This window comes from Canis lupus, chromosome X (genome assembly GCF_003254725.2).
Source record: "Canis lupus dingo isolate Sandy chromosome X, ASM325472v2, whole genome shotgun sequence".
NCBI classification, from domain to species: Eukaryota; Metazoa; Chordata; class Mammalia; order Carnivora; family Canidae; genus Canis; species Canis lupus.
In genome coordinates, this window is record NC_064281.1 from 31,260,632 (window position 1) to 31,280,448 (window position 19,817).

The window sequence follows — 19,817 nt, forward strand, 5'->3', positions numbered from 1 at the left end:
AAAGAGTGAGGGATTTTATCATGCTGATTAGCTCATCTTCCTTTAAGGGATGGAAAGTATGTATGACAGATTCATTGACACCCATCAAAAAATTCCTAACTGACCAGTTAAGACTACATTTCTGGGGGAGTTGAAACTGCAATTAGATTATGTATTAAGCCTCTGCTTTGGAGACTTGGCCTAGGTGACACCATTTGGAACCTATGGTTCCTTTTAATTTTGTTTGGCTTGGTTTGATTTTTTTAAGTTTATTATTATTTTTTAATAATCTCTCCCCCCTATGTGGGGCTCAAATCTACAACCCCGAGATCAAGAGTTGCATGCTCTTCCAACTGAACCAGCCAGGCCGCCCTGTTTCTGTTTTTGTTTTTGTTTTTTAAAAAACACATGTAATTCTCATTCAGTTTGTGTTGATTTCCCGTTATTTTTTACTTTAAAACTTTCTGATTTCGGTACCACAGTGTGATACCTATAACTCATCCTGTTTGCATATGTTCTTCTGATTATTACCAATTTCAATATTGCTTTTATTTTTCATTATGAATAGTTAAATAGTTATTTCATAAAAATATTTAATAATTTACTTCCAAGATCTACATAAATGAAAATGCAATTCCTGAGCCTCCGTTCCATTTAGTAGTTTTACATTGCAATGCAGGAGCAGAATTTAGTGCATGAATTGTCAGATTGCTTTGTTTGTCACTACTGGTAGGTGTGCTGTACTAAGCGATCACTTTCAGCTAAGGTTGGCGGCAAAGGGGAATCTTCTTTGACTACCTCAGTCCAGTTAGGCTACTAATGACAGTGATGTTGCCAAATTATTACATTTTCCCACCTCTCTAATAGTAACTGCCTAAGGTGAAAACATATGCACTCTTTAACTCTCAGACAAGATGATTTAGTTGGTGGAGATGCTATGGATTCTTATTCATGAGAGACACAGAGAGAGAGGGAGAGGCAGAGACAGAAGAAGAAGCAGGCTCCATGCTGGGAACCCGACGTGGGACTCATCCTGGGTCTCCAGGATCACACCCTGGGCTGAAGGCAGTGCTAAACCGCTGAGCCACTCAGGCTGCCCTATGGATTCTTTTAAATAATCCCATCACATAAATCTTTGTGCACTTCTTGAAGAAGTTTTCCAAATACTTTCAAAAGTATGCTAAAATTATTGTCCTTACCTATATACTCTTTCCTAATATTTTTTTTACTGCATTTGCTGTTTTGCCAAACTTTTGAGAAATATTTTATTTAAACCTTAGATCATCAGATGTAGCAATGGAGTTTTCAAGATACTAAGCCAGCTGATTTTCCATCTGTATCTCAGCTTTTGCTACATTCAACCCAATTTTCACATCTTCCTTAGAAATGAATGGTCAGAATCTCTATAAAATAGGGTTCATGTAAGAAATATTTATACCCTCGAGGCACATAAATTTGGTTACTTCTTAGAGTAGGTTCCAAAAATCAGATTATATTCACAGTAAACAATAATTGGTTGTTAGCAGTCCATTATCTCTTGGTGTAAATTATTTAGTATTCTCTTGGAAATTTTAGCATGATATCTGCTATTCCATCTTGTTTAACCTTAAAAAATTTATCGTATGTCATATAGTTTGGCTATGTGAGGATGATGAGAGCAATCCACTATCTTCCTACTGACAATAATTTCAATGTACAGCAGTGTTATAAATGTGTTCTGAAAACAAAACCTTAGTGTCTGAATAAAACGTATGCTTTAAGCTTTAGATCAGTCATAGCCTTTATAATATCTGTTCTGCTGTCAGTGACAATTGAATGACTAATTTATTCATCTTATAATCAACTTTTAGTTAAATTCACTGTATTGTTAATGGTGAAACTCAGAAGTCTTTCTACAAGTTAGTAAGAGAAGAGTGTCAGGGAGGAAAACATTTATTATACCTTTGAAGGTTTTTTGGTTGGTCTAAGAATTAAATTGATATGAGACAAATTAACAGGAGAAGATCAAACAGAAGTTTAATAACATGTATACATCCTTCCTGTGTACGTGGGAGAGACCCTAGACACTGAATAACACTCCAAAATGGCCAAAGCCTTCATCTTAAGTCCCATCTTCAGCTAAAGATACAGTAAAATGTTGGGAGTGGGAAGTCAGTTTTATGGGGGGTGAATAGGAAAAGCATAGTAAATAAGAGGAATATTGTTATACAGATTTAAGTTTTGCCTTTTCCATTGATTAAGAGTCTCTAGAGATTCAGTCATCCCTCACCGCTTCCTAGTGTAGTGTGGGAGACACTCTTACAAATGCAGATTTTCTGTATAAATGTAAATGTCTCTTACAATAGGGTAACTCCTACTTGGTTTTCCGAGGAGCTTCTAGTGTGTTTGTTGTTTGTTAAAAATAACCAGTTTAAAATAATCAATATGCCAAAGAGGCATATCTTGGGATGGCAAAATTTTCTCCCCTTCAGGAGCATAGTTAAAAACACTACTAATGCCCTTGGCGTCAAATGTAAAAACGTTCATACAAAACATTTGTGAGTTGCCAACCATTTTCAACTAATTTTTAGTTTAAAATTTTACCCTTCGGGGGCACCAGGGTTGCTCAGCAATTGAGCGTCTACCTTCAGGTCGTGATCCTGGGGTCCCGGGATCAAGTCCCACATCCAGCTCCCTATGGGGAGCCTGCTTCCCCCTCTGCCTATGTCTCTGCCTCTCTCTCTGTCTCTCTCATGTATAAATAAATAAAATCTGAAAAAAAAATTTTACCCTTCATAATAAAAATGTATATATTTTGATTTACTCATTTTGCTGTGTTTTTCTTCTTTTCTTTGTGTTTTTATATTCTTTATTTTTTCCAGGTGAAAGATCATATATAATTGGTGTTGTACATGATATTAAAATTTTTCTTCCTCATGAAACATTGATGTAAAAAAATTAAAATTCTGCTTTGAATTTATCTTGAGAAGATAAAATGTAGACCCTATGTGTACATGTACATGTATGTATCTACATATACAGTCCTGAGCATGCCATGAAGGCACACACACGAGTTGTGCCTTTCCACAATGTCAGCTTTAATCAGTCATAAAGCAAAGTTAATCATAATTATAAAGCAGGTTCAGGATTCCAAACTCAATGATATTTCACCATGTGATGAAACTTGGCTTCTCACATGGCACACAGAACAGAACATAAGACAAGCCACACAACAAACGAGATAACAGAAGGGTATAGGAAGTTAATGAACCAACCGCAAAGTCAGTCTGTGGACGCAGTTGAGGTAAGGTCTGGTCTGAGTCAGCTCTCAGCACTAACTGCCTATTGTGTTCAAGCAGTGAAGGATCTCAGTTCTGTTCAGAGATCAATCAGGCAGGGCCTTCAACAGCAGCTGCCTTTTTCAAGTGGTCAGACATAGAGAAGTCATGTCTGAAGAGTCTGAGAGTTTGCTGCAAAAATCCTCCCCTTTTTAAAGGGATTTCATCAGTCTTGGGCCCCTGCAGACCTGCCCTGCTTCTGCTTGTTCTCATTTCTGGGGTGTCAGCCAGCTGATGCTAGTCCTGGTGGTATCTTGTAGCTGCAGTATCTTTAAATGCTTGCGTCACTGCTTGACACAGGCTCCTTCTTGACAGGAGAGATCCGTTTTGCTTTCTATGTGTATACATATGTGTGTGTATAGAGAGAAAGCAGAGGGAGAGGGAGAGAGACCCTGTCTTAAAAGTTAAGCTAGAGGCTACTTCCTAGGGAGCATTCCCTGCAATCAATTATATTTCTATTTGTCGCTGCTTTTAATAGTTCCTGCACCCCCATCCCTGCCCCCAAGGTTATGATAAATGTCTGAATACATGTGAACGAGCCTATAGACTCTGCAGGAGTTTCTGACTTTTTCCACAGCTCCTCAGTGCTTGTCAAGTACATCCTCACTCCCACATCATCCCCCAGTCTGACACTGGCAGCCCTTCTTGATTGCACCTCTGCGTTCTGTATGTCCACGTTGGATGTAGAGGTGTGAAGCATCACTTCCTTAGGTATAGGGACATGCAGGTGGCAGTAGCAGAAGAATGACAAGGGTGTTTCTAGTTTACGGCTATCTGCCTGTTTCCTCTGAGTTCTGAACTGCTGGCACTGACTTTTCAATTTTGGAAAATTACTGAAATAGGCTATAGTTATCACTTCCTCTGAATTACATGGTACATTTTTAAATACCCTTTAATATAGTTTGTTTATTGACTTGGTGATGTTTTTAAATAGAATAAAATTAAAATTGAAAATTTCCTTAGTATAAGTTGTGCCTAACTTAAATTAATATTGTACGTTTGGACCTCAGAAATAATCACTTTAAGTTTTTTTAAATTAAATAGGCTCCATGCCCAACATGGGGTTTGAACTCACAATCCTGAGATCAAGAGTTGCATGCTCTACCATCTGAACCAGCCAGCCACCTCAGAAATAGTCCATTTTAAATGAACTCATAATTATCTCCTGGGAGAGGATATGGTGGGAAATACTTCCTGCTGGTACATATTGAATTGTCATTGACTCCATTAGGCTTTAATGGGCAAAAATCATAATGTTGACTTACTCTGACCCAGTTAGAGTGGGAAGTGATGAGGTTTTCAGTGCAAAAGTCAGTGAATTGAATTTTCCCTGTTCGGAGAAGGTGTGAACTGGCAACCAAATGATAAAATTAACCCACTGTCTTTCTCACAGCTGTCCTTACCCATAATTTTCATGAAAGGAGGTGGCCTAGGTTAACTTAAGATTTTTAAACTCCTTCTGAGTAAGATTTTATCAATGGAAGCTGTGTTATTCAGTTTGAAGTATCTAGAATATCAGACACATTAACCATTAGATTTATATACAAACACTAAGGTCTCTTATAAATTGCACATTTATTTAATGAATATTTATTGTGTCTGGTATCCCTCACACTGTTCTAGGTGCTGAGGAACGGTGATGAATATTACAAACAAGGCCCCTATTTGCATGGAGCTAACATTCTAGTTGAGTCAGACAGAAAACAAAAATAACCTTGGAATAACATATTTCATGGGAAGGTTTTCTGTTATCTTACATTTTCAAGTGAAGACACAACCTGAGAACCATAGATAATTCTGTCTCCATGTTATGAAAGGTGCTGCTCTGCCATTTATTAAGGAGTCACTAAATGTTCTAGTTATGATGTTTTTAGTTGACATGACAAAGTCCAAAATTTCAATGGCCTAACACAATAGCTGCATATAGATGGAAAAAGAAAAAGGAAACAGAAAAGAATTTCCACTGGTTTCTGAATCATCTTGTCACAGAGGCAGCACACTTCACTTCCACTCACCTACTAGAGAGAACTAATCACATGGCTATGCCTGGGTGCAAGAGAGTTTGGGAAATGTAACCTCTGGTTGGGCAGCTCCTGCCCAATGATGTCTTCATATCATGAAGGAGAGCACAGAATTTTGCTGGAGGGATGATATTTCTGCCATGCCAAGAGATAAGAACCCTTTAGCCTATCACCCTTGTCCAGCTTCTGTATGCATTGGCCAGATCACAAAGAGAGGGGGAGTGGCTTCTTTAAAGAATGGAAACTGATACTTTAATGCCCATTGGATTTTGGTGAGTTCTCGCTAAAAGTCTGGACCATGGAATGGAGGGAAAATGGCTAGAGTGACAGCAGCTGCACTTTTATTTATTTTATTTTTTAAAAGATTTTATTTATTTATTCATGAGAGAGATAGAGGCAGAGGGAGAAGCAGGCTCCGTGCAGGGAGCCCGACGTAGGACCCCATCCCAGGACTCTAGGATAAGGCCCTGGGCCAAAGGCAGGCGCTAAACTGCTGAGCCACCCAGGGATCCCCAGCAGCTGCACTTTTAATGGCACATGACAAAACCTTGTAGATCAAAGTGGATTCTCCTCAGTGTCTGGGGACTGGGTTGGGCTATTTTAAAAGGATCTGCTCAATATACATTTGGCTAGAGTAAGAAGAACCCAAGAGAAAAAGTCTACATGGCGTAATGCTAGAAAGAGGAGAAAGAGAAGGACCTAGAAAGTCAACTGGAAAAGATCAGTCAGTATCAATTAAGTAAATGGTCTTTGTTCTTTTACTTCTTGCACCATATTCATCCTGTAACCTGTAGGAGCCATATTAACGCAGTGACTGCAGGAGAGGTAGAGCAGGAGCTTGAAAAGAGCAGGTCATGTCTACTTTCTTCCTCACAAACAGTCTGAAAAATTACTACATGTCCTGAGGGTAAGAAGGGAGTGCCAGGAGGAAAGATCACCAAAAATATTCATTGGATTTCAAATGAAAGTGTTGATTGTTATTGTACCTCTTTCAAGATCTGATAACGAGACTCCTCTAGCATTAGGAACTACCCTGAGAAAACAAGGAGATGGAGAAAGGGAGATCCTGCCAGATTGGAAGATCAGTAGTGGAAGAGAAACCATTTTCAGATGGTACTCTACCAAGTTAGTCCATCCAGTTTATCTGTTACCATGACAATAAATGCCTAATCTAAATTTAGTGATGATTGTACCAACAAAAATAGTCCAGAGTTTCATTGACTGTGGCATGAAGACTGGGGAAATGTACCCAGGTAGAGCAACTAACAGATGTTCAGAACAAAACGAGCTTGGTGGGAAGGGAGGTAATAGGTAAGAGCCCAGGCACTCCAGGAACAGAAAAGATGCTTGTGAGGCTGGAGCTTGGACAGAAATAGCAGTGGGGAGGAAGTACTTTGAATCAGAGGAGCTGGCAGGGCCAAGTCTTTCAGGACCTCAGAAAGTGAGATAAGAGATTTTATTCCATGTGCAATTAGAAGCTACTAGAGAGTGGAAAAATGGGAATGACCTGATCTAAAATTTCTGTCTTTAAATTTCTCAAAAATGTTTCTCCTATTTTAAGAAAATAAGAAACATATAAGTTATATTTAGATACTGAAATATTTTTAAAGATTTTATTTATTTATTTATTCTTTTATTTGTTTATTTATGAGAAAGAGAGAGAGAGAGAGCACAAGCATGAGTGAGCAGAGAGGGAGAGAGACGAGTAGACTCCTCGTTGAGCAGGGAGCCCCATGTGGGGTCTGATCCAGGACCTGGAGATCATGACCTGAGCCAAAGTCAGACATTTAACTAACTGAGCCACCCAGGCGCCCCTGAAAATATTTTATATTTGTTTTAAAATGAATATAGAGGGGCGCCTGGGTGGCTCAGTCAATTAAGCATTTGACTCTTGATTTCAGCTCAGCTCGTGATCTAAGGGTTGTGAGATTGAGCCCTGGGAGTGGAGCCTGCTTAAGTTTCTCTCTCTGACCCTCCCCAACCACTCTTTCCCTCTCTCTTTCAAATAAATAAATAATTTGTTTAAAAAAAATAGATGTAAGTATTCAAACTACCTCTGAAAAAGTTTATAATTTGCAAAATTCAATACATCTGTTTGTACACATTTTAAACATATTCCAATCTTAGCTGCATGTTTGAATTTTTTCGGCATTCTGAATTTCAACATTTTATGAACGTCTTCATGCTTTAAAATCTTTATATTCCATGGGATTAAATATACATAATTTATTCCTTTTATAAAAGGATTATGAAAAATGGAAGCAATTTCTTTCAACAGTCATTATGTTAGTTAAAATATTCCTTCAGTACAATCCAGAGAAAAGTACTGGACACCTTATAAAAGAATACTGTGTCATTGCACCCAAAGGAGGCCATGTAAAGAAAAAAGACAATTTTTGAAGTCACTGTGTATAATCACTGTTTCACTTGAATTTCCAAAACCAAAATCAGTCCAAATAGATGTACATTTGATTCTAAAAAACCTTATAAAATCACCCATCAAAGTGGAAGAATACCAAAAAAAAAAAAAAAAAAAACAAAACAAACTGGAAGAATATACCATTGGCAAGACACACACACTAGCCAAATATTTCACACCTTTTATATGGAGAAAATAGTCACAGAAATTCAGCAGGCTTTATACTTCTTATTGAGTGAGAGTTATTTGTCATAAAATGGAATGGGGGGTACAGAATGCCTTAGACAACAAGACTATTGGCCATCTTTGCAGATGACTTTATACATTCTGCTTCATGTGTTGAAAATAGTTCTGTATTTTTGGAGAATATAGCTAACACAAAGGAGGTATTTTAAGAATAAACTTACAAATTTGGATCATCTCATCAAATCATGAATGACAAAAATCTCTTCTCTTATTGAATACATGAAATATTTAAAGAAATATCTAATTTTTATGGCCTTAAGAAATATAGTTAGAAAATTAATCTTGTCTAAATTAATTTTGACAGTATTTTGGCAGATGTATATTTAAAAGAGATTATTCATACAATACTATATTTTAAAGGTGTAATTTAGGAGTTTTTAATCTATTTAAACTTGAAAAAATATTCAAATTATTTTTTTAAATATTCAAATTATAATGAAAGTTAGAAATTGTTTTTTATAATATTGTAACTAAAATTGACATATATTTTACCAGACTAGAAATACCACACTCTTAATTAATTGGAAATTTAAAGCTTTTTACTGTAATGAATCATTCATTTCTATTGAGTCTATTGCTGGTTTTGAGACCCCAGAGAATTTGATTGCAGGCTTTCTTTAGAGATTGCAGTACTGCTTAGTGCAAGTAGTTGGAAGCAATTAACGATTGCTCTCTGGAAGGCTGCTCAATTTTGAGGGAGTGTCCAGACATACTGGGTAAGAGTGAAGTGATCAAGTAGTGATATTTGCCACGGATGTGTCAAACAGGAGCTGTTACACAAGTGCCCCAGAGCTGCCATCCCCATTTTCATCTCTTAAGATTCGGCCAACCGTAGAATGCCCTAACACATTTGTAACACTAGGGCATGCTTCTGTTAAATGACTTGTAGTTCACAGAGATAGCAGTAGATTGAAAGTGGTTTTGTTTTACCTTTTGTTCAAAGTCTATATGTGATAAGACATAAAGCAATTCGATATTCCAGTACTTCATTCCTCTTTAGATGAGAGTTTTTCAAAGTATAGGTTTCAAAAACGTGAGTGGGTCAAAACGAGCATTATTTTTTTTTTTAAGAAATAGAATAGAATAAAAGAGAATAGAAAGTATCAGAGAATGTCACATGTGAGAAGAGTAGGAATTGTTTTGTGAATCTTTTTTTTTTTTTCCAGTGTGTATGTGAGCCAGGTCATGATGTAAAATGAATTACTCTAGGTTGTGATGAAAACATTTTGAAAATCACTGGTTCAGATCCTAGTATTTTTTTTACTTCTGTGAAGAATAAGCCACAGCATTGTTTTAAACTGACACTGACCTTCTCTGAGAAATATCCAAGTAATATAGACTAGGACAAATGTCTAGTCCAAAGATATCTCATTTTGGTTTTCTGTCTAAAGACCTGGGCAAAGTTTCTAGACCAATATATGGTTGTTGGTATTTGTTATCCTGGCATATGGTTTAGTTGTTGATCTGTTAGACCCTTAGAAACTTCCTAGGAGGCTAAATTCTCTAACAGTCTCATGAAATACTTCAGATTGCCTAGGAAGTGATAAATTCTGTGACATAATGTAATTATTGGGTTTTTTAAATTTTATATTTTTATTTTCCTTCTTTATAATTATGAGCATTGGTTATTTTACTATTGCAATTTAAATGCCCATATATTTTAGAAATCCATGATTCTAGTATCTCCTGAAACTATTGTAGATGGCCATTTTCCAATGCATTTATAATTAAATCTGATTTATAACATATGATATCCCAGTTTAATTGTAAATTTGTATATATTCTTGATTTTCATCTTTCCTTACCAGATGTTGTTCACCACACTCAATGCTGTTTCCATTCCCCTAAAATGTAACATTTATCCACTCAATTATTTATATATCTGTAATCAAGCAAACATTCATTCCGTGGATGAAGCTGTATCTTGAAGATATGTATTGTGAATAACTCTTTCTTCATCACCGCCTGTCCCTACCAGCTCAGTAGCAAGGTTGTTTTTGTCATTCCTCTAAAGTGTTAAGTTTCAAAATACCTCCAAGTCCTGAAGTACATTCATTACCAAGCTTTGAAATATGATTGAAATGTCCAATATTTTCTATTTTGTTAGGTTAAGGCATTATAGACAACTCATCTTTGTTCAAGATTGAGATATGTCCTATCAATCACCTTCAACACTTTTGTTTTAACTAATGACTTTTACTATAGTGGAGATCATGACTGTAATGGGATGAAACATAAGCCATTAGCCAGAATAGGTCAGAATGGGGATCAAGAAATGTCTTGGAACTTGAAGAGTGTCTTCCAGGGCTGAGTGGATGTACCTAGGGAGGCAGGACAGGAGAAACCAGTATGGAAAGAAGGAATCTAAACAAGAAGGTAGTTGAATTATCAACATAATTTGTCTTCTTAGTTTAGATTTTCCCTGGTATTTGTTGCTGATGTACAGAGATACTTGAAGTATGTCCTCTGCATCGGCAGAACTTTTTAGAAATATGTATTTTCAGGCCCCATCTCAGAGCTACTGAATCAGAATCTTTGGGGCAGGGGGCCAGTAATCTATGTTTTAGCAACCTCTGCAAATGATTCCTATGCCATGCTAAAGTTTGAGTACCACAGCTAGAGAAAACATTGATAAATGGCAATAGTACTGAAGAAAACTATATTTTAAATGTAATTTTACACTTTCCTTACCATTTAGCTAGATGAATGTCTTGGGGTATTTGTTGTTGAAAAAAAAATAACATTATCATTTACCAAGATTAGTCAAGGAAAACATGTAAGAGATTAAAAGTGAGTGAGATATATTCAATAGCGGATCAAGGAGAAAAATAAAACAAATGGCCTTATGTTGCATAAAAGTTTTCTTTGCATTTCCTTTAAAGAACAATGATTCAAAAAAAAAAAAAAAGAACAATGATTCACTCTATGCTGACACTAAGAGCTGATTATATATTTGTTCTGTAATTCTAGGAGACCATTTGCATTGAAATACCTCTCTCGAATCCCAAAGAGACAATGATTCACTTAGACGTGCAATTATCCAATGCTGCCCTTAATGGACTCCAGCAATTTATACTGTATCCGCTAGAATGTATCAGCTATGTGGTACGGTATACTCCAGCAACTACAGGCTGTAGAGATGAAAGGTATGGTTTTAGTGTGGCATTATATTTTATTGTTGATACTTTGAAATAAAGCCTTCTAAATTATTTTAAGTGACTTGTTCAAGTCTACTTAAATAAAAGATGACAGAGCTGAGATACTAGCCCGGCTGTACTTTCATTTGTTTATTTTTTCCAGTTACACTTTTAGACTGTCACAGGTTCTGTCTCTATTTCCCCCAAAGGCAAGCACATGCTGATAATAAAGCTCTCCAGAGTTGCCTGTCACTTGATAGCCTTCACATGAAAATATACATGTGTCTAATTCAACAAACTGAGTTGGATTTAATCACAGAAAGCAGGAATTTTCTTGTTCTTGCTCCTGCAATACATTTGAATTCATTAACGTTTAAATATTTTTAATTCATTCAACAGGCATTTATTAAACAGATATTAAAGATGACAGTTTTTCTGAATAATGAAGTGATCTTCTCAACAAAAATGAAAAAATTTTAAATATATCTCCAGTAAGAATAGAATGGATCACAGAGCAGTTTTCAAATATTGCATTTGAAACTACCTATTTAGGATTTTTTTTTTCTGCCAACTTTATTACACAAACTAAAACCACTGACAGGATTTTGTATATTTCTCTCCACCAGCGTTATTTTCCAGCCTGATATGGCTCTAGAGTTCTGGTATTTACTGAGATTAACTACTGAATTACCAAAACCAACCACAGTACCAGAAATGCAATGTGACATTGGAAAGTAAGTATGGATAAAGTTATTTTGTGGAAGGAAAAAACATTATCTAAAAGAATATTGTTATAATCCCCTTAATCTTTCTTGGGAAGACATAAATATATTTTGAGCAATTAATTTTCTTTTCCAGGGAAGTTTTGACATTTAAACTACCCCATGGAAAACTTATGTGAAAGGAAAACAAATTAGGACTTAGTAAGGAGAGGCTTTTCTTCAAAATGATTGTTAACAAGGGAGAGAAAGGGACTATTGAAATAGTTGGAGAACGCTGATCTCAGCAATCTGCAAGCATCTCAAAATCAAACAGAAGTTAAAGGTGGGACAAGAAGAGATAAGCAGACTGTTTGGAGAGAAAGCCAGACAAGGAAAGGAAAATGACTGGTGGGCACTGATGGGGAAAGCCTTGCCCTATGCTAAGCCGATTCCCAGAGGAAGCCAAAGGAAGGAGGCCTGTTATGCTTTATGCTTGCTTAGGCTTGGGGACAAGCAGAGCTCAGGGGCCCATAGGAAACATAGGAGACTGACTAAAGTTTGGTCAAGGCAAAGCAGGGGGTCAGCAATGGACAGTGGAGAATACTTGGTCACTTGGCTAATACCATGTGCCCTGGAGTTATGACCATTTATATTTGCATCATTGAGCTGTTATTAGATGTCTGGTACCAGGTTTGATGCTGATACATAGTGGTACTGAGTCACAATTCCCACTTTTATCTTTATTCTCGAGACTCCATCTCAAGACCCTGAGACCATGACCTAAGCTGAAACCAAGAGTTGTACGCTAAACCAACTGAATCACCCAGGCGTCCCCACAATCCCTACTTTTAAAGAGCACGTGCACCAGTGGGCAAATCAGTACCTCTTTGTTAATCTCTCTCCCTTGGCTCTCCAGAAGAATGTTGAATTCTCCCAGGGCCAGATCTGTAGCCAAATAAATCTGTAGCAAGTAATTTATTAAGGAAGTGGTCCCATTAAGAACAATCAGTAAGAGATAGGGGAAGCAGGATGAGAAAAGAGAAGAAACCAAGCAAGGATGTGATTGCAGGGACAGCCCCAGACTACCTGATCCTGCAGAGAGCTCTAGCATAAATCACATCTCAGAGTTTGCCCTGTCTTGGTGCAACGATGTTCAGCTTTTGAATTCTCATACTGGTCACTATAAGCTTCCTTGGGAAGAGGTATAAACTTCTACTGTTTGTACAGTTGAGGAGGCAGCAGGACTCAAGGGTGACCATCTGAAAGTCTCAGATGGAAGATGAACAGCAAGCATGTAGACGTTGGGGTCTGATGGTAGAGAACTGGTAAAAATCTTCTAGGGGAACTGGGAAGGGTGCTAGCAGTGTCTGCTTTACCTTATTAACAAACTTATTTCTAGTTTTATATTTTTTCTTGTTTTAAAAATTCATTAATGTATGAAAATTATGTATATATAAAATTATTAACAAATGTGATACACTTATGTGAACATACTTAGCACAACCGGTTTTATAATGATGGTTTGTTTTCACTCCACTAAAAGGTGCTTTTCTCTTTCTTTTTAAGTTCTTGTTACTTTTGGTCAGGTTGTTCTAAAGCATAATTTCTTTTTATCTAAGTCATACTGTATATAATTAAAAGTTGCATAATATTAATAGATGTTTCATAGTAACTACATTTTTAACCAGTTGTATTCTGGATCCTTATCCTCTTTGGAAGTTTGCACAGCCATTAATTGTATCCAGTGTCTTTAAAATTTTTAAGGAATTGGTGTGGTTCTATTTTCATACATTTTTCTAGGTAGTTGGGGTCTCTTTCAATATGGAAACACATGACTTTCAGTTTCTGGAAGTCTCAAAATATGCTCTCCCTCTGTTTTCTCTCTTTCTACAACATCCATGTTTTAGTTTTAGAATGTGGGGGCTATTTTAGTTTTCTTATTCTTTGGCCTTTATTACCAACATTTGTGCTTTTGCATTCAGATACATTTACCTGAATTTATTTTCCATGCTTTCTGTTGAATTTTCATGTCTGCTATCAACGTCCAAGACCATTTTTGTTGTTGTTGTTTGGGTGTTTCTTTTACATGTTTTTGTTTTTGTTTTTAAATCATAACAATCTGTTCTTATCCCATGTTGATAATATTTTTACTGATATGCTTAAGATATAATTTCATTTTAAATGGTCATGGTCTTTGTCTTTAATCATAAATTTTGTTCTTCTGGGACTCCTGGGTGGCTCAGTAGTTGAGCATTTGCCTTCGACTTAGGTGGTGATCCTGGGGTCCTGAGATCAAGTCCTGCATCAGGCTCCCCATGAGGACCCTGCTGCTCCCTCTGCCTATGTCTCTGCCTCTCTCTGTGTCTCCCATGAATAAATAAATAAAATCTTAAAAATAAATAAATAAAAATAAATAAATTTTGTTCTCCTTTTTTGCCTATTCAAAACTTTCCTGATACTTGTTTTGCTCATATTTAAAGATTTATTTATTTGATATATATAGAGAGAGAGTGTATGAGGGAGCATGAAGGAGGGGCAGAGGGAGAGAGAAACTCAAGAAGACTCCCTGCTGAGTATGGAACCCAATGTGGGGCTTGGTCTCATCCCCCTGAGATTGTGACCTGAGCCAAAATCAAGAGTTGGATGCTTAAACCATCAAGCCACCCAGACACCCCTCACTCATATTTAAATGGGAGGCTCTAAAATGATAGTCAGGACTTACCGACCCATTCATGTACCATTCTTCATTTTTTTTTCATTACTGCAAAAAAAATTCCTTTTTTTTAATTGATGGGCTTGGGGTTTTTTCCCCCAGTTTGTTATATAATGAAACATGTTGTTTATAACATTGTACATGCTTTTGTTGCACATTTAATGCTTGTTTCTATTGGGTACAAACATAAGAATGCAATCACTTTAATTTAGTGGATAACAACAAAGAGTTCAAAATAGGTTGTACTTATGTACATTCCACTGGCCATATATGAATTGCAGTTGCTTCACATCCTCAAGAACATGGTATTTTAAGACTAACTCTAACCATTGTGATGTGTGTAAAGTAGTACGTCAATGTACTTTTATTTTTAAGATGTTTTAAAATATTTATTTATTTATTTATTTATTTATTTATTTATTTATTTATGAGAGAGAGAGAGAGAATAGGGGAGAGGCAGAGGGAGACCAAGAGAGAGAATCTCAGCAGACTCTACATTGAGCCCAGAACCCGAGCCCAGAGCTTGATCTCCCAACCCTGAGACTGTGACCTGAACTTAAATCAAGAGTCAGACACCTAACTGACTGAGCCACCCAGGCACACCTTCAGATTTTGTTTTTGAGTAATCTCTACACTCAACATGGGGTTCAAACTCACAATCCTGAGATCAAGAGTTGCACACTTCTCTGACTGAACCAGCCAGGCACACCCACATCAGTGTACTTTTAATTTACATTTCCCTCATGACTAATGAGGTTGAGCACCTGCCATGTGTTTAGCATCCATTTTTATATAGGCTTTTTTGAAGTTCTTGTTCATGTCCCTTGACCATTTTACTATTAGTTTGTCTATATTTTCCTTTATATCTTGTAGTTCTTTGTATATATTAGATACAAACCTTTATGGGTTATATATGTTGCAAATACCTTATCTTATGAATTACCTTTTCAGTCTCTTAATAGAGTCTTTTAATGACATTAAATTCTTAAGAATTAAATTCTTAATGTAATGTAGTTTATCAACTTTTTTGTTTTCTCCAGTTCCTCCGTACACCAACATCATTAAGAACTTCTTTTCATTTCTCAAAAAATGTACTGTCTATACATCTCATATTTAGGTCCACAGTGTACCTGGAATTGGTATCTGTATGTGATGTGAGAGAAACATCTGTTAGGAGGTCCTTACGCTAACTCAGGACCAAGATGATAGCAGCCTGGACCAGAGGTTTGCCAGTGAGTGTGGAGAGAAGTGTTCAGTTATGGTTTATTTTTGAAAGGAGAGCTAATGAGTTTTGCTGACTGCTAATATTTAAGGCATAAGGAAAACAGCAGGGCATGGATGACACTGAAGTTTTTTACCTGAACACTTGGAACTCAAGATGTGACATTAACTGAGACAGAGAAGACTAAGAAAAGCTGGTTTGAGGGTAGGGATCAAGAGCTCAGCTTGGGACTTGTAAATTTGAAGTTTCTATTAAACATTTGAATGATGTGTAGGAAATTCGAGACAAAGCCTGGAGAACAGTGGAAATATTCATGTTGGAGATACATTATTTAGTTGTTCCTAGGTTTATGTCAAGTGTAAGTGGAGTAAATAGTAGGACTCTGCACTTTTGAATCAGCCTTAATTATAATCTATGATTTGCCTTACAGATTATTAATGAATTTCAGAATTAAAATAGTCACTTACTAAATAATTTGCAAAATGAAATTAATTGAATTCAGTCACCCCAGGAACCTTTACATATTGGAGGCATTTTTTTGTTTTACCATTTTATGGTAACTGCATTCTTCTCACTGGTTCATGATATTTTCTCATAACAAGCATTTGACACTTTTTTTTTCAAGATTTTATTTATCTATTTAGAGAGAGAGCACAAGTGAGAGGAGGGTCAGAGAGAGAGGGAGATAGAATCTCAAGCAGACTCTCGACTCAGCACAGACCTGGATGTGGGGCTCAATCCCACAATCCTGAGATCATGACCTGAGCCAAAATCAAGAGTCAGACACTTGACTCACTGAGCCACCCAGATACCTTGGCACTGGAATTTTTTTTTTTTTTTTTTTTTTTTTAGTGTCATTTTATTTTGTAATAGAGTTCACACATACACTTCATCCTGGAAATGGTTTTTAAGGTGCTACCACTTGGTTCACATTAAAATTACCTTCTTGGTGCATCTAGGGGCCTCAGTTGGTTAAACATCTGACTCTGATTTTGGGTCAAGTCATGATCTCAGAATCCTGGGATGAAGCCCCAGATGGGGCTCTGTGCCTCTCAGGGAGTCTGCTTCAGGATACTTCTCTCTCCCTCTACCCCTCCTTCCACTTGTACACACACACTCTCTCTCTTTCTCTCTCTCTATATATATATATTTTAATTACCTTCTTGGTTTTCATTGATTTGACAGGTAATATTATTTCATTTTCCTTTGATACTCTATATTAACAAGTTTGAAACAGTCTTGATGAAAAAATATTTTATTGTGACTCTTTAGAAATAAGGAACCCAAGAAAAAAGTATAACAACATTTTAAACTCAAGAAATTTAATTTTGTCCCTAAGTAATAAATATATGCATCAACAATCCTCAGGATACACATCTGTAAATACAAACTTCATTTCTCATTATTAGGAAAACTAGCAAAAAAAGAGAAGGTTTATTAGATTTGATTCAATTGAAAAACTTCTGGATGAACAATGAATCAAGTACCTCTTTAGTTTATATATTTTGCTTCTTGGTCCACTGGCATTCACAGTCTACATACACCTCTTACTTTTTATATCTTTGCCCATTTCAAATGTCATCAACTTATACTAAACTTTGCAATGAAATTGATTTTAATTCCCATAGAACTTACACTATTTTTCACTTTTTTAGATTCCATATATAAATGAGATCACACAGTATTTGTCTTTCTTTGTCTGACTTATTTCCTTTAACATAATGTCCTCTAGGTTCATCCATATTGTTGCAAATGTCAGGATTTCCTTCTTTTTTGAGTTTGAGTAATATTCTATTGTATATTTCACATTTTATTTATCCATTCATCTGTGGAAGAATATTTAGATTATTTCCATATCTTGGCAATTGTGAATAATGCTGCAATTAACATGGGAGCAAACTTATCTCTTCAAGATACTGATTTCATTTATTTTGGATATATATTCAATAGTGGAATTGTTGGATCGTATGGTAGTTTTATTTTTTTAATTTTTTGCGGAACTCCTGTTGTTTGCCATAGTCACTGTACCAATTTACATTCCCATCAGTGGTATACCAGTGTTCCATTTTCTGCATGTCCTTGCCAACACTTATTATTTTTTTAAATGACAGCCATCCTAACAGGTGTGAGTTGGTATCTCAGTGTGGTTTTGTTTTGCATTTCTGCAGAATGACCGTTTTCATGCTATACATCAAAAGGTGTTAGAAATGGTGGTTGAGTGAGAATCAAATATAAAATTGATTATCCTTTGCTTTGAGCAAAAATACCAGCCACATTTTTTTCAGTATTTACTCATCATTGATTTGGATCTTTTCAATGTAAAGAACAGAACTTTGTGAATTTATTACTCATTGTTATTATTTTTAAACTATGTTAACTTTTTTGCCTAAATTTAACAGTTATAAAATAATGATGAGTAAATATTGCTCCTAAAACTGGGATATAGGGATCCCTGGGTGGCGCAGCGGTTTGGCGCCTGCCTTTGGCCCAGGGCGCGATCCTGGAGACCCGGGATCGAATCCCACGTCGGGCTCCCAGTGCATGGAGCCTGCTTCTCCCTCTGCCTATGTCTCTGCCTCTCTCTCTCTCTCTCTCTGTGTGACTATCATAAAAAATAAAATAAATAAATAAATAAATAAATAAATAAATAAATAAATAAATAAATAAAACTGGGATATATTCCATTGCCCAGTGTAGAATAACATTTGGTCTCAGAAATAGAAAATCAAGGACAAATTTAGCAAAATGTCATTAGTTCATCCACGATTATTCTTATTTTGAAACTCATACAAGTCATTGTATTAGTTTCCTAGACCTGTCATAACAAATACCACACACTGGGTGGATTAAAACAACATAAATGTATTGTCTCACAGTCCTGGAGGCTAGAAATTTGAAGTCAAGTTTTCAGCAGGACCATATTCCCTCTGAAACCAATAAAGGAAAATCCTTCCTTTCCTCCTGTGGCTTCTAGTGCTTGCCAGCAATCCTTGGTATTTCTTAACTTAGAAGTGCATCATTCCAGTCTCCACCTCCATTACTATATGGCTATCTTCTCATGTGTCTTCACATCATTTTCTTATAAGGACCCCAGTCATAATGGATTAATGGATCCTACTCCAGTAGGATCACATTTTAACTAATTACATCTGCAGTGACCCTATTTCCAAATAAGGTCACATTCTGAGGTATTGGGAGTTAGAACTTAAATCTATCTTTTTTGGGTATGCAGCTCAACCCATAATAGTCATCAAGTTTATAAAATTATCACTGAACAAGTTTATGAACAAGTTTACTAACTTCATTTTTCCTTCCAGGTATGTCACTCAGATCATTCCTTTAGTTAATCCTACACATGAGACTTTAGAATTGCAAGCAACAAACACTAATCCTGAAAATTTTGTCTTTGATATGAGCAAATCACCAGTAAGTATATTTGGAAAGCCGAGTAACCTACCACTACTAGAAGCATTTTCCAGTACTGATTTTGGGACACTATTAAGTATCATTTGATTTATTAATAAGGTTTCAAATGCTTAAAATTTAAAAATAGAATTTATATACTATATATCTCCCTCCCACAATTTTAATTGATCAAAAAACCCAAATCATGTCCATCTAAATTTTTAGAATTCTATATGCTAGTGTCATACTCATTATCACTAAACTCTAAATAAACTAGTTGTGCTGTATTTCTGACCATTTTCGTAATCAGATTTAAATGTGATATTGACTCAGGAATCTTCTATGTTTTCAGGGTCCCAAGAGGCCAGTTCCTTCCAGCCCTTCATGAGTTCCTGCCCATCACCCGTCCCCTACTTCCAAACAATGAACAGCTCTGACCCTCTTTCCGTTCTCTACCCCATTTCTCATTCCTTGAACCCTAGCAGACACTAGAACCAGTCAGTGGGCCCCAATCACTTTTCTCCTCCCACAAGTAACTAAACAAGATCTGAAGGTTTAACATCAATATCTTTGTTTCCAAGCAAATGATACCAAATATGTACAGTGAATACCAAAACCATGGTTTTGGATAAGCTCCAAAATAATTGTGATAGATTA

At 36.2% G+C, this 19,817-nt stretch overlaps 1 protein-coding gene across 5 annotated transcripts in view; it reads left to right on the forward strand.

The window, feature by feature from the left end:
- The window catches only part of CFAP47 (cilia and flagella associated protein 47), a 509,395-nt gene that overhangs the window by 361,430 nt on the left and 128,148 nt on the right, over positions 1-19,817 (forward strand). For 4 of the 5 annotated variants that reach the window (XR_003133486.3, XM_025439582.3, XM_025439599.3 and 1 more), the window contains 3 exons: positions 10,953-11,128; positions 11,746-11,853; positions 19,073-19,181. Coding sequence is in view for 3 of the 5 variants with exons in the window: in XM_025439582.3 (XP_025295367.3) it covers positions 10,953-11,128; positions 11,746-11,853; positions 19,073-19,181 (393 nt within the window). In the remaining 2 variants the exon portion in view is untranslated. Of the gene's footprint in view, positions 1-9,790; positions 9,973-10,952; positions 11,129-11,745; positions 11,854-19,072; positions 19,182-19,817 lie in introns of those variants that run through there. The other variant, XR_003133488.3, reaches the window with a different exon arrangement.